Genomic DNA, 16,380 nt, shown 5'->3' with positions numbered 1-16,380 from the left:
ATGCTGCCAATCTATGACTTTTCTACTCATCCTTAGTACTACATACATCATGCTGCATGTAGTACTAAGGATGAGTAGAAAAGTCATAGATTGGCAGCATGCAAATTGGTAGCATGATGTAGAAATTTCAAAAAAGTGCAAAAATAAGCAAACAGCAAATATTAGATGGTCTGATAATGCTGTTAAAAAAACTGTTGAATATCAGATGCCATCCTACTCTATGATGAAGGATCCAAATTATAAAAACAGAACTATGGAAGAAAATGGCTTATTAGTATTAAATGTTAAAACTATTTTATTTTGTATTTAATTTTTTTATATTTTTCAATTTAAAGTTGAAAGTTTTGCTGTTATTTAAAAAAATTCCCATAATTCATTGCAAATCACCTTCATTTCATGCAGAGTGTGTAGGCACATAGGACAACAATATTACTACTCTATGAATCATCAGATGATGGTAATGTAATTAATGAGTAGAAAAGTCATAGATTATAGAAACAGATGGTCACCTCTCTATACCACAGATTAGAGAATTTAATCTGTGTAAGTACAAGGCATGTATGATGACAACATTTGGAATTAAGGGTGTAAAATAATTACAATATCAGTTATAAAAAAAAAATGCTTTATTTTGAAATAATTGTTGTAAAAATAATTGATAAATACTAAGTCTTAGCATTTTATTCCACCTAAAGGATGTAAAACATTTAAGTTCCATCCAAATTATAACCTTTTTTTTGTCCTGAATGGTCTTTAATGAAAGCAAAATGTTTTTTTTTTCACTGACAGCTGTATTTACCACAAACTAATTAAGTCATTTATAAATCAATTTAGCAATACAATCAAACTGAATTTATACAACCCTTCAAATTTTCTGGAGTATAGTACTCCATGAAACTCCATGGATTGCCATAGAGTCTTTATCCTTTAATTGAAAATATGGAATGTACTTATTGATATACTCTACTAATATAAAATTACAATGGAACTATAATTCCATCTGCAACAGGAGCTGAGATAATTTTACCTTCCCATTCTGGGGATAAAAATTTACTGATGCACCATTGCATAGTTCATGCTCAATAATGTATGAAAGCAAGTGTCATTTACATAAATATGACAGTTCTTTAAGCTTTTAGCTTGCATTCTTTTTGATTGCTTTTTAGGAGACACTTTGTATACTGGGCACCACTTATTCATTCAAAAGTTTTATGATAAAAAAAAAAAAGATTAAAATCACAACAAAGTATTTTATACAGGGTATACCTAAATGATGTCTCCAGTTTTCAAAAAAGTGTTACCTACAGTGTATTGAACATAGGTCAGATATGGAGACACACTCAAAGTTTCTCACATATCCTATGAGCCCCTCTTGTTACCTTACAGACATTATCTCAGCAGTGCAGTTAATTGTTGGTGATATGGACCTGCAGATCTTCCAGATTTGTCTGCAGTGGTGGCACAAACAGAGAATCCTTTACATATATCTCCACAAGTATGAAGTTGGGGGATTGTAGAGGCCAGGATAAGAGTTGTTGATTGCTGTTTTCCAAATGACCAATTCATTTCTTTGGTAATCATGTGTTAAGAAATTTCATGCACCTGATTGAGAGATGCTTATCTTATATCATCCCATGTCTTTATTACATCTTTTGGGATTTGACTACAAGAACTTCTAATCAGGACATTCATTTAGGTACACCCTGTATACAGAGTGGATTTTTGATCTGATGATTGATGGAACAGTTTAAAATTTTTTTTTTACATATTTGAGAATTTCTTTTATTGTGACTACCTTCAGCAAAGAATCTTATACTGGCTAAGTTATAAAAAATTTACAAAAAAGTCATATCTCAAAAAATAACAATAAAAACAAAATTATTGCAAATAATTTAACTATCTTACTTTAAATAAATTCCATTTTGTTAACAAATTTTCCATTTTATGAAAAATAATAAAATATTTAGTCATCAAATAACTGAGAAAATTTTAATTTATATATTGTTTTAAGTAACACTTTGGTACTAATACCATATAACAAAATTTATTTCTTAAATTAGCTTTTTTTTTTTATTCTGGATCTTAAATGTTTTGATAGAACATTTTATAATTTACAATCAAGGAATTTAAAGTACAGTGTTTGTTTTTATTATCATGTAACAAATATTTGGATGATGATTTATAAAATTATGAAAAAACTTGATAGTTTTTATATTTTTATTAAATATATTATTTACTATGTACTGATTTTAATAAACTATTTTCATGTCTTTATGACAGTTTTATAATGACTATGGAGACATTATCAAGGCAACGTTAGGAAAAGCTCGAGAAATTAATAAAGTTAACTGTGCACGTACTATGGCTGTGTCGTTGACAACCTTATTCACAGAACTTCGTACTGAACAAAATACAGGCTTGATTAATCGACAGGATGAGAATTTTACAGCAATTAAGGTCTGTAATTTCTGTTCTTTTTTTAAATAAATTATCTATTCTTGGACAGAGGAAAAAATTATTTTTAATAATTTATATTTATTAGGAACTTGCAAAGAGATTTGCATTGTCATTTGGATTAGATCAAGTAAAAAATAGAGATTCTGTTGCTGCTCTTCATCGAGAAGGTATTTTGTTTGCAGTGACTCCTTTTGAAAATGTTGTGGATCCACTTGGGCCGCCTCCAAATTTAGCTTTCTTAGAAATTTTATGCGAGTTTACTAATAAGCTTATGAAACAAGATAAAAAAGTTGTGTAAGTATAAATCTTCATAATTTTTACATTTTAAAAGATATTTCAATTAATACATTACATTAATTAATGTATTAACAGTGTACTAACTAATTTTTATGTAAAAATGGCTTGTTATGTAAAAATGTTTTAAAACATTTTTATGTAATGAGGCAGACAAGTAACTTGAAATAAAAGGTTGACCCACTTGTAAAGACTGTTTTGTTCCTGATGCTGGCTTTCCACTTAGTGCAATTATATTACCATCATCTGATGATTCATAGAGNTGTAAGAAAATAAGAAAGCAAATTTTAAAAGACAAAATAGAATCTCACATTGTTATGGAATCAGATGCACTACCAATATCATCTGAACTAAGACTCATTTTCATCTCAAACAACTATAAACATGAAAGTAATTATGAAAATATTTAATAACTATTAATACTATAAGAATATACAGATTGTGACAACCTTTTAAATCAAAATGTCTGTAAGTACTTGAAATTTTTGATTAAATTTTTGCAGTGAGAGAAAAATAATGGTGACATTTATGGTTTGTTGGAATGTGATGACAGATTTGTATTGTATATGATTGGCAGAATATAGATCACATATCATAAATTCAGATTAGTTGTGTATGATGTTTTTTTTTTTATACTTATTCCTTTATTCAGTATATAAAACAGGATGTTTCTTATATTTCCAAAATTTATCAAAGTCAGTACCTTTTCAGAATCATATCTGAAAATTCATTATATTCAATATTAAAATTTCATATTATTGTTTGAGTTTTAATGTAAAAGCAAAATATATCTATTAGTAATGATTAATTGTCATAAAATCATAAATGTCTAACTGAGACAGCCTGTATATACAATTAAACATTTCAGAACTTCTAAGAGGGGGTAGGGTGCATCCCAATGACTCAGAATTACATAGCAATGCAGGGTTGGAAATGCTTTCCTGAAGCGGTGATGTACACAGAAACAGCTAACCTCTGGTGCAGGCTTGCAAAGAAATTATGGCTGGGAATATGCCTCATTGGATAACATTTCGCATACAAGCACTGTGTGGCTGGTCCACTACAATCTGCAGCCCTGTACACCAAATGCATATCAGCTAAATCTGCATCCTTGTGCGAAATGACGATTCCCTATAAGAACACTCAGAACTTTCGCACTAATGCCAGCTACTGCTTCATGAAAGCATTTCCGACCCTGCATTGCTATATGAATCTGAGTTGTCGAGATGCACCCTACCCCTCTTAGAAGTTCTGAAACGTTTAACTGAGATACCCTGTATCAATACATTATACTTTGAAATCAGAAAGATGCTGTGAAGAATACTGATTTGGACTTGGCTCACATCCCTCTAACAAGGAATAAAGTTTTAATAATATCATTAAAAATAAAACTTTTAAGTGGAATTATCAATGGTTGAGCAGAAAGACTGGAAGTATAACAAAACTTTACTTTCCTAGTATTGAATGCAGATTATCATCACCATTTAGAAATTTACCTTACACTATTGCTCAACTACTTACTGGTAATTACAACTACTTACATGGTAATTTTAGTCACTACCTGGCAATGTATAACTGTGCAGATACTGCCTTTTGCTTTTGTGTTACTGATAATCTTATATGGTTGAACGTATGATTTATTACAATCCTATACATTAAGCAAGACAGATTTATTTTGAAATTAGAAATCCTCAGTTTTTTGTATCAGGTGGTCATGTCCATTCAGTAAACTCTCAGAAGCCACTGTTTGAACTATTTTACCATTATGAAAATGCAATATGGAAGAAGAAACTTTTTGTAATTTCTAAGTCTTTCTTCCTGGGGACCCAACACCTACCAGTCTTGTCACTTTGGGTGGTGGATGAACAAATCCTGTTATTTGCCTTTTTTGTATTTTAGTATATTATGCTTTTTGGAGTGGAGCACTTAATAATAATAATAATAATAATAATAATTTTAGATAAAGACAAGTATTAAAAATAAAAACATGTCACTAATTACTGACTGCATTATATAGAGAGATGACAAGTTTATGTATTTATTAATGATAAGTTTAGTTTAATCTTTGGTGTTAACTTAAATAAAAAATTTTGTTGGTTATTAACATAATTGATAAAATGTAAAAGATTTATTAACATTTTTTCATAATCATATTAATGAGTTTGATTTTACATTTAACATCTTGCATTATTAATTTTAGGGAGAAGAAGTTGATGAAGATGAAGTTTATGCAGTTACATCAGCAATGAAGAAAGTTTCAATATTTTATAGGTATTTAACTAAAATTCTAAATAATTTATTATAGTATAGATAAGAATATAATTTATTCTTATTTGTACATACTTATATCTTTGAATAATGTTTGAATTCCTGCAACTATATGATCTATTTTTAATTCTGTTAATCAAATCAATCATTATAAATAATTAATTATACTTATGTTAGCATATATATTATAGTTGTATGTAAATTAGTTATATATTGTCCAGTACAAGNTATGTATGTATGTATGTATGTATGTATTGTTTGAATTTTAGTTTCTTTGTCATTTTCCTTTTATTTTGAGTTAAGTCCAATAAACATAGCAAATACTATGTTTACATTAAAACTTCATAAAAATGTTCACATTTTGAGGCAGTGACCATTTTTTTCCAGCTTACCAAAGATGGAATCTTTGAACAGTTCTTTATAATTCTAGCTTTTACTGTATAACATTAAAGCAAAGATCAGAGTTGCCATTCTTAGCATTTCCTGTTTTGTGTATGAATGCATGACAAATAAATAATACTTTTTTTTTTGTCTTTTACTTTGTGTTTTAAATTTTTAATTAAAAATTTTTTAGAATAAACCAATAAGAAAAATATGTGAAAAATTTAACTCAACTTATCAAGTCTTATTTACTGGATATTAATGACTTCTTAGCTTTTCTACTGATTATTTATTCACTCATTATTCATTCTGTTGTACAATTTATCTATTATTACACTTTTTAAAATGCATGTGAATAATCAGGCTGCATTTTTTTATGGCTGCATAAGGAGAGTGTAGTGAAAATGACATCATGAGCAGCTATCAGTACACGTCGCTGTATCATAGTTTAGAAACGCTTTCCACTCGAGCGAAACATGGACTCATAATCTATCCTTTAATTTTAGTTACAGCCGAAAGTAGTGCTTTAGTTAAAGAACTATGATATTTAAATAGAGAGATACAAAGAATTGAGCATTTATCTTTCCATAAATGTAGAAGTAAAGAGATATATTTTAAATATAATTATATTTCTTCTAATATTTTCTTATTCTTTAGATAATTTTCAGTCATTTTGTAAAATTTAATCCTCCTCAATCTTTCCATAATATTTTTATCAACAGTCACTTCGACTTTTATTTTTACAGTATAATATCATGTTATACATACAAGTGTCCATTTTGCTTTACATGTGTAGTGGACCTAAAAGCTGCTTTATCTTCGCTGCAGCAACCTCTTGCAACAAAAGTTTAGAAATGGTTCACTTTATTGCAGCACTGCATTTAGAAACTGGTTTCAGAGTGTTTGCTGTAAAGCACTTCTTGAGCGCTGCATAAAGAAATGCAGCCCATTATTGTAGTGTAATAGCATGGGGTTATCATTGGCAGTTTCCAGATCAGTGCAAATCTGAACATGTTCAACTTCTTTGTATGTCTGTGAAGCCTTGTAAAATATGGTATGGTCTAAAGGAGTGTGCTGCTTCAAACAATTCCTGAGAAAATCACTCAGTCTGGAAACTTTTGGGATAAAGGCTGCATATAACTTTAGCAATTTTTTTGGATAAATAAAAATTGCTTTTTTTAATCAAACAAATATTGAATTAAAATAATTATATACAGCCATGCCCTGATATCCAAATTCATGTTATTACAAATATTGTAAAAGCTGCTAAAGAACATGATCTAAATCAAATAATCCTAGTATTACAAATTTATTTGATGTGAATTTATAAAATTTTAAGAGTTACTTTAGCTAAGAATGGAATGGAATGGCATTCCCTACTTCCTACTTTTACATGTCTTCATTTGTTTCAGTGGCATTGTGTTTGAGTTCTATTGAGTTGTACAGTTTACATTGAAATTTTATGATAATCAGTAATCTTCCAACCTCATTCTTGACAGTTCATTATAATTAGAGATGAATAAAAACATCTTTAATGTTATTCAAGTTATATAATCATTTATATAATGATTTGACATCAATAAAATTCCTCATTTTTTTGTTTTTACTTGATGTTTCTTTTCACTTTTTGGGTGGCAGTGAAAGGCAACACTTTTTCTTTGCAAGAAACGTTTATTAGGTACAGTACATAGGCCTTATATTATGCCCATTGCAGAACTTATAAAGAAAGAAAACAGAGCTTTTACTAAAATCTGCTCACTTTTAAAAACTCTTAAGAAACGTGGCCTCACAATTCAATATTCGTCAGCTAGATATTATTTTGATAACAGTTTTGTAAAATATATTAAACAGATCAAATGTGTGACTTGAATACATTCATATATATTTGATTATAATTGTCTTGACAAGAGGATATAAAAATTCAGTAAAGAAAACAATTAAAATTTTTATTCACTTAAGGTTTTAAACTTTAGATCCTTGTTGTCACTATTTAAACATTTGCAAATTTGTTATTGGTGTATTGCTTACTTTGTTACTACAGTAGAGCGTCGTTTATCCGAATCAATTGGGGACTGGGGTTGTTCGGATAACTTATTTTTCGGATAACTGATTATGTATGAAAAAATATATTAGCCTATCCCATGTTAAAATTTTTCTCCGTTGCATGTCATTTTGCATTGAATTTTCGTCGATGTTAAGCCTAACGTAAACTTTTTAAAATAATAATTGTGGCTATTGTGTTGTTAAAAATTATTTCTTTATTTTTTACAAACAAAATAAATATATTGAAAAATATAGAAACAAAAAAAATTATACTTTAGAAGTTAATCTAGTATCAAAAACGTTTGATTCAGCACAACGCACAGTCCTCAGAAAAACACCACACAAAAGTGCTAGTGCTGCCAGCTAAAACACACACATCAACAAAAAAAATATTGGAGTAGCCCAAGATATAGCCAAAGATTGCAGCGCCACAGCATTAGCAAAAATTTAAATTTGCCGACTGGAATTCTTTCGGATAACTGACTTTTGGATAAACAACACTCTACTGTAGTAATAAAATTATAGAATAATTTATTTGAAAACATGTAATAATTACTTTGTTTTTAAATTAATTTAATAATTCTTATGTAAGTTGATTTTTATTCAGGTAATTACATGCCTATATGAAATTATTATTTGGCTTAAAAATTAGGATTACATATATTACACAATTTTTTTTATGTTGTTTTTTTAAAGGCTTTTGTAACAATATGTGATCTACTTATTGTGTTCTGTAAACAACTGGCAGACAATGCAGCTCTGATACCTCTTGTTTATGAACCAGATCGATCTTTACAGAATCAACTTGGCGCTTTTATTCAGGACAAAGTTTTTGTTGAAGATGATGATGGTATGTAAGTTTAGAATTAGTCTTTTTATTTTATTATTAAATTTTATAACCTTATTAATTTTTTTAAAGATGAACAAGATGAACATATGAAAATTGAAGAGCTTCACAAAAGACGAAATTTTTTGGCATCATTCTGTAAACTTGTTGTATATAATATAATAAGTATTAAGCAGGCTTCAGATGTTTTTAAACATTATGTTAAGGTAAATATGATTATCACTATTATTTGATTACAGTAGTACCTCAGGATACGAACACTCCAGGATATGACATGAAATTCAAACATATTTTTGCTCTACAGTACAAACAAAAACTCACCATATGACATTACATTAGTTTGCAGTGCCACCACCATGATCACGTATTCCTTCTGTTAATTGGTCTCAGTCCGCGTGTTTGCTTCGTCATGAAAGGATCTCACTCAATAAAGGAAATCTTGAGGTATTATCAGAAAGTGACTGATTTTATTGAAAAGAAACATCCTGAAAAGGTTCTCACTTGGCTGTATTGCTGCTCAGTTTAATGACATTTGCCTAAGTTATTTTAGAAACATTTTAAAAAGTAGGCAAAGCCAAACAAACTTCTTTGAATAGATATTTTACCAAACGATCTCTATCCAGTGAAAGTACTGGTGGAAGTGAAGGAAAGAAAGCAAAAGGCAGTGAATAAAAATTAAAAAATAATATATAAAACAGAAAAGATAAAAGTAACTTATTGTTACATTATGTTATGTAAGTTAACTTTTAGTAACATTTCCCTTTTCCCTCTCCTCTGCCACCAGTTTACACCTCCACTGTTGTCTATCCTCAGAGGTAAAGGGCAAATAAAACTACATTTTTTTAATCAATTATTATTCTATTATGGTTATTTATACATTTACAACTACAAAATGCATTTTTCAGTGTTTTCCTTGCTAAAGTTGTTATTATTATTTTTTAATGTACAGTAATACCTCTACTTACGCTATCCCAACTTATGCGAACCTAGAGTTACGTGATATTCAAATCTTGTCGATTCGTCTTTTGTTTCAGCGCCACGCAACTCTTTATTACTCACTCCCCCCACACTATTGTTCAGCTTACATGTNGTTGTTTCTGTGTGGATGCATAAAGTTTTATGTCGTCCATGTACATGAGATGTGACAGCATAAACTGTGCTGTTTTTTTGTGTCTGATATTGTAGCCATATTGCGTGTTGTTTAACATGTTAGATAATGGGTTCAGGGCAAGGCAGAACCAGAGAGGACTGAAGAAATCTCCTTGAAAAATTCCTCGCCTAATGAATATTTGGTATGTTTGTATGGAAGTGTTACTAACCCTGAGATGCAGTGTTGTTCTCCAGTGCTGCATAGTGGTTTGGAAGAATGCAATGAGTGACGGATTTATTTTGTACATGTGTAGAATATGTAGCAGCCAACTGTGTGGAATGCGGTCGAATACTTTTCTGTATATGGTCTATATATGCCATGTGTTTGTTTCTGTGTTGTTTGTGTGCTTGCTGTAGAATGACTGAATCTATGAGTAACTGTTCTTTGCATCCCCTGTGATTTCTACAGCAACCTTTTTGGTGTTCTGTGAGAATGTCATGTTCTTCAACATGTTTGTATATTTTGTTTGTGATACATGCTGTCAATAATTTATAGAGTGTTGGGAGACATGTAATTGGTCTGTATTGTGTGGGGTCTGTGGTGGTGGTGTTTTTAGGTTTCATGTAGGTGATGCCCTGAGTAAGAAATTTTGGCATGTCTTGTGGGTTGATGATGATGTGTGTTAGATGTTTAGCTAGTTGCTGGTGCAGTGATGTAAACTTTTTGTACGAGAAATTGTGAATGTTGTCTACATTATGTGTCTTCCAGTTGTGTGTTCTGTTAACAGTGTAGTGAATGTCGTCTACATTTCTTTCAGTACAGGGCATAGTTGGTATGTTGTGCAAGTTTCTGTTATTTTCTATGATCCAGCCTGCATTAGCGTTGTGTGTAACATCATTGGACCAAAGGGAAGACCAATAACTTGTGAGTTCTTCTTCTGTTGGTGTGCCACTGTGCTGTGTATTAGTGTTTGTTTAGGTACTGATTTGTCTGTAGAAAAGTTTTTCGTTGTTTGTGAATAATTTATTTTGTTGTTTTTGTAATGTACATGTTTTGTATTGTTTGAGTCTACGTGCTTTGGCTGCGAGTTTTTGTTTTAGTGTATCGATGTATTCTGTAATGTGTGTGTTGTGATGTTCATGTTTTGTGTGTTTTGATTTTCTTGAAAATGTTTTTGAGTTGTTTTTTTAATTTGGGTGTTATGTTGTTTTTAGTGTATCATGTCAGCCTGTTTAATTGCTGTCTAATGTCATTTATTTGTGTTTCTATTCTTCTCTGTTAGGCAGGCGTGTGATAGAATTGTGTTTTGTGTGTGTTTGTCTGCGATTGTATTTTCAGTCCATGGTGTGTTACTACTGTGACTACCCCAGCATAAACTAATGTATGAATATCTGAGAGTGTAGAAATTGAATGAATGTAGTTTGGTAGTAAGTGAGTGTTTACATAATTTAGTGTTTTTCCTACTACCTTTGACATGTTGATTTTCGGTATTCGTGGTCTTTGTGTCTGTGATCTGTGCCTGTATATTTAGTGTGTGTTTCCTGAAATATAAGTGAGAGTGTATTAACTAAATCTATATTTATGTTATCAGTGGTGGATGAGGAAGTGTCTATAGTATCATTAATGGTATTTGTTGTATGTGTACTATTATCAATGCTTGTTGCTGGATTGACCTGACAGGTTACGTGATCTTTATTAATGTTAAATGTTTCTGTCTGTTGATGTATCTGTTGATGTATTTGATCAGCTGCCTGTTGTTTGATAAGTTCACAAGTTTGATAAGTGGGTTTTACTTTCTTGTCATCAGATCTGGAGGATCTGCTTACCTTGTCAGTGGATGGCTTCAAATACTCACATTCTTGGTGGGATATAGGAAGTCGAATGTGCTTTCCTTTAATTTTGTGTGACCCCTGCCTAAAGAACACATTAGGCCCACGAGAATAGTTAAAAGGATTTGAGCGGGAGGGTGTATGGACTCGTGATGAGATGTTGGCAATTATATGAAGACAAGTAGGAGGCCATTAAATAAATTCAAAATCAGTTTTAATAAAAATAAACAAATGGAAAAAATTAAAATACAAAAATGAGACTTATATTTTTTTATTAACCAAGAGAGAGAGTTTACAAACAGATTATTATTATTTTCTTGGACATTCCCTTTGATTCTGCTGCAGGGAGGAGCAGGAAGTTTTACTTCTAGTGACGTTGCTGGATAGTAGTAGTAGGAGAGTGACAGAGCAAGGCTAGGCACCTGACAAATTGTCTAGAACTGCCCCGAATGAGTGGAAATTTGTTCTTTTTCACATTTCACATTTTTTATTATGATTCTATCTTCATCTTTAACACCAACTTGTATCTATAAACCTTTTATAGGTGCATGTATTATCTCACTGTATAACAGTTACGAACATTTTCGAACCATTATGGTTCTTCTTCAGGTAACAATCCTCTGTGTAAGTACAAGGCATGTATGATGACAACATTTGGAATTAAGGGTGCCTCATGCAAATTGACTGTGACAGAATTGCCATGCGAAAATATAAATATTGGAAGCTGATTTTACTGTACATGAGCAGTGACAAAAGCAATCTAGTTGTTTAAAAATCATGCTAAGTGGCAAGCCAACATGATATTGTGAAAGGAGGACAGTATACAAGGACATTTTATTGTTTCTTCCAAACTGAATATTTTTATACTTTAGCAAACATTTAATGTGGTGTTTTTAAAATATATTTGTTTTATTATCTTCAGCACTTAATTCCTTGCTTTTGGGAGTTTTGGGATATTTTTAATTTTATATCATTTTTTAGGTCTGGTATTTTTGCACACTTATAAATCTTTTATATGCATTGGCAAGAAATTTGTTATTATATATATGTTACAGTCAAAACCCGTTTTTAGTTAGAACGCGTTTTAACTAGTTGAAACTAGTTTATACTGAATGTGTTTGTTAAAACCNCAGATTCTGATCATGGATCTGAAGATTAAAATGGTTCTCATACATAATGTAAATAATTCATTTTTCTGTTTTGTGTACAGTAATTTTTTAGTTAAACTTTTTGTATTGTATATTTATTAATAAAACATTTAATTAAATAGTTTGTGATTAGTTTGTATTTAAAATATGCAACATTTGTTGATAATCTATATATTTCTTTGTATTAAAAGCTAGATAAAACTAATGAACTTGCAGATCCGTACAGGTATTAAATAAAAATACTATACATTGAAAAGCCCTTGTTCTTTGGGTTTTTTTAAACTGAACTCTTGGGGATTTTGAGATTCAGTGATGAAGTAATAGCAAGAATGATATTCTATTGTACAGGTGTCCTAATAACCTAGTCAAGCTTAGTGAAATAAACATTATTTAACAAATAGTAAAAGTCAGAAAGAGAACAAATGTTTCAGTGTGAATGATTTTGGATTTTAGCATTAGCATTTCTTATTTGATCAGTTTAAGTTTTATCCATTCAATAGAAAAAAAATCATAATTTTATATTTTCAGTCTGTATAATGTATTTGTCTTCAAAGTGTCCAAAGTATATGTTACTGACAATTTGGTTTTAGTAATTCTAAAATTTATTTATGTTTAGATAATTTCAATTGCTGTACCTTCAATTAATTCTTCAAGACATTTACAATAGATATGAGTATTAATGAAACTGAAATTTTACAATTGGTGAACAAAATGGTTGGTATTGACATCAGCCAAGAATTCCTGTATATTGGGGTTGTATACATATGCTTATTGTATGAAAAAATTTGTGATGTATTTTGACAGGATGGACTTCTCCAGATCTTATTGGCTCCCTAGTGTGCAAGTATCCAGTATAGTTTATGGATTTATTTCTTTTTGAACAAGACTATCTGTTGGGCTAATATGATGACCTGTTTGTTAACATTCTTTAATAAATCCAGGCTATTTATTGTTGAATAGGCAGTCTTCCAAGGAGACCAACTGGCAGAGAAGGACTATTTTACAGTTCCAATTACCACCTTTAACCATAAGAACCTCAGTTTAGGGAAAAGTGTACCATAACTTTTCAGTAGACATAATCTCTAGACTGACATCATCAAGTACACACCATTATTTCAGCACTCAACTAAGAAACCAAATTTCATGGTGATCTTGCAGAACTTTATGTTCCAATAAGATTTGGCTGTAGTAGTCATAATTTGAAAAAAACCTGCTACAGCATATCACTTAATAGGGTGGAGGTCTGGGTAGTGTAACTGGCATAGTAACACACTTTTTAATACAGAAGATATAATTTATTAAAATATTTATTTTTAATTTCTAGCCTTACTTACTTGGATCGTCACATCCAGACAAGTATGCCAGGTACTCGTATGGATGACTGGCAGCCACTTGTTACATATCGAAACAGTCTGGTGCATGGAGAGGCTGAACAACCACCTCCAAGAGCTCCGGGACGTCAGTACAGAGGGAAGAAACGACAACGGGAGGATGGAAAACTTATGGAGGCAGTACAATGGGAAAATTTTCCATACATACGTAAGTTATAAAAAAAAATTATTTTTTCTGTTAAACATTGTTTGTTTCAATATAGAGATAATTAAAATTTTAATTGAATGAGGACAATGTCATTAGTTTTACTGGTCAAATTGAGATGCTGATGCTTTTACCAGAATAGTATGCAAGAATAATTGATTTTATTTAGTCTGTTCATGTAAAATTGTATTCTTTACTTTTGCATGGAATGCATCAATAAGTGCTGTAGTTTATTATGACTCTCTCATTTTGTTGACAGGAATAGCAAAATTGTTTACAGAGTGGATAATCATCACTACAACCATTAAAAGATTAAATATAATCTGCTACATCACAAAAGTGCATAGTAAGTAATGAGTGTTCCAATTTGCTATGCATTTTGTTTCATGAGAGTTGAGCAAAAACAAAATATGTTAAACATTTAATTATTGTGTAGCAGAAATCAAGACTACCAATGATATTTTAAATCCTTAAAAATTTTAAAACTACTACTTATTACCAATGTTGCCTAGGCTACAATGGCTTTAGGGCTGTTTACTTGAATGTTTAAAATAGTATTACTTTTTTTTTGGTCCTTAAACACCAGTTGAAAACAAAGCAGAGAAAAATTTGGTTTTGTATACTGGTATGTTTTTAGATTATATACCAATTCTTGAAGTGTTATTATGAATGGAAGATACACTTGGTGAGGATAGTGGCTTAAATGGGGTATCTTAATGAGGTTTAACTGAGAATATCATCTGTACATGAAGTTAACAGACTTCATTAGATAAATATATAAAGATTATAAAAAATTAATTCCATAACAATTTGATTAGAATATAAAATTGATTAGTTATCATAAATTTCAGTGTTAATTTAGAAATATGTTCTTATCTATTAATTACTAAAGTACGAGAATTTATATTACCACTTGTGAAAATAGTTTTAATTTATCCTCGTAAGGTTCTTTTATACATATTGTATAAAAGAACCTTAAGAGGAATTACGAGAAGAATGTATCTCATATGACTATGTGGGATTAAAAAAACTAATTTTTTTTAAATGTATCTATTGGACTAAAATTTACTATTTCTGAACTTGCTCTTTTAATAACATTTTTATATCTGACTTTGTTTTCTTCTAGAAGAAGGCCGCCCACAAGAGGAAGAAAACAACATTGATGCAGATTCTGATCATGGATCTGAAGATTAAAATGGTTCTCATACATAATGTAAATAATTCATTTTTCTGTTTTGTGTACAGTAATTTTTTAGTTAAACTTTTTGTATTGTATATTTATTAATAAAACATTTAATTAAATAGTTTGTGATTAGTTTGTATTTAAAATATGCAACATTTGTTGATAATCTATATATTTCTTTGTATAAAAAGCTAGATAAAACTAATGAACTTGCAGATCCGTACAGGTATTAAATAAAAATACTATACATTGAAAAGCCCTTGTTCTTTGGGTTTTTTTAAACTGAACTCTTGGGGATTTTGAGATTCAGTGATGAAGTAATAGCAAGAATGATATTCTATTGTACAGGTGTCCTAATAACCTAGTCAAGCTTAGTGAAATAAACATTATTTAACAAATAGTAAAAGTCAGAAAGAGAACAAATGTTTCAGTGTGAATGATTTTGGATTTTAGCATTAGCATTTCTTATTTGATCAGTAAGTTTTATCCATTCAATAGAAAAAAAAATCATAATTTTATATTTTCAGTCTGTATAATGTATTTGTCTTCAAAGTGTCCAAAGTATATGTTACTGACAATTTGGTTTTAGTAATTCTAAAATTTATTTATGTTTAGATAATTTCAATTGCTGTACCTTCAATTAATTCTTCAAGACATTTACAATAGATATGAGTATTAATGAAACTGAAATTTTACAATTGGTGAACAAAATGGTTGGTATTGACATCAGCCAAGAATTCCTGTATATTGGGGTTGTATACATATGCTTATTGTATGAAAAAATTTGTGATGTATTTTGACAGGATGGACTTCTCAAGATCTTATTGGCTCCCTAGTGTGCAAGTATCCAGTATAGTTTATGGATTTATTTCTTTTTGAACAAGACTATCTGTTGGGCTAATATGATGACCTGTTTGTTAACATTCTTTAATAAATCCAGGCTATTTATTGTTGAATAGGCAGTCTTCCAAGGAGACCAACTGGCAGAGAAGGACTATTTTACAGTTCCAATTACCACCTTTAACCATAAGAACCTCAGTTTAGGGAAAAGTGTACCATAACTTTTCAGTAGACATAATCTCTAGACTGACATCATCAAGTACACACCATTATTTCAGCACTCAACTAAGAAACCAAATTTCATGGTGATCTTGCAGAACTTTATGTTCCAATAAGATTTGGCTGTAGTAGTCATAATTTGAAAAAAACCTGCTACAGCATATCACTTAATAGGATGGAGGTCTGGGTAGTGTAACTGGCAATGCATCCACATGGCAAGCGGCAGTTGCAGGTTCAAGTCCTGC

The 16,380-nt window shown here is 30.3% G+C and overlaps 1 protein-coding gene across 1 annotated transcript in view; it reads left to right on the top strand.

The window, feature by feature from the left end:
* Positions 1-15,203, top strand: part of LOC111625078 (cohesin subunit SA-1-like) — a 119,497-nt gene extending 104,294 nt beyond the window's left edge. The window contains exons 16-19 of the mRNA XM_023368108.1: positions 2,281-2,457; positions 2,543-2,751; positions 13,682-13,896; positions 15,020-15,203. Of these exons, the coding sequence (XP_023223876.1) occupies positions 2,281-2,457; positions 2,543-2,751; positions 13,682-13,896; positions 15,020-15,087 (669 nt within the window). The 3' untranslated portion in view covers positions 15,088-15,203. The remainder of the gene's footprint in view (positions 1-2,280; positions 2,458-2,542; positions 2,752-13,681; positions 13,897-15,019) is intronic.
* The last annotated feature ends 1,177 nt before the right edge of the window (positions 15,204-16,380 follow it).

This window comes from Centruroides sculpturatus, unplaced genomic scaffold (genome assembly GCF_000671375.1).
Source record: "Centruroides sculpturatus isolate CEXI.00-Female unplaced genomic scaffold, Cexi_2.0 scaffold295, whole genome shotgun sequence".
NCBI classification, from domain to species: domain Eukaryota; kingdom Metazoa; phylum Arthropoda; class Arachnida; order Scorpiones; family Buthidae; genus Centruroides; species Centruroides sculpturatus.
The sequence above is the reverse complement of the archived record's forward strand: the minus strand, read 5'-3'. Positions and strand labels throughout refer to the sequence as shown.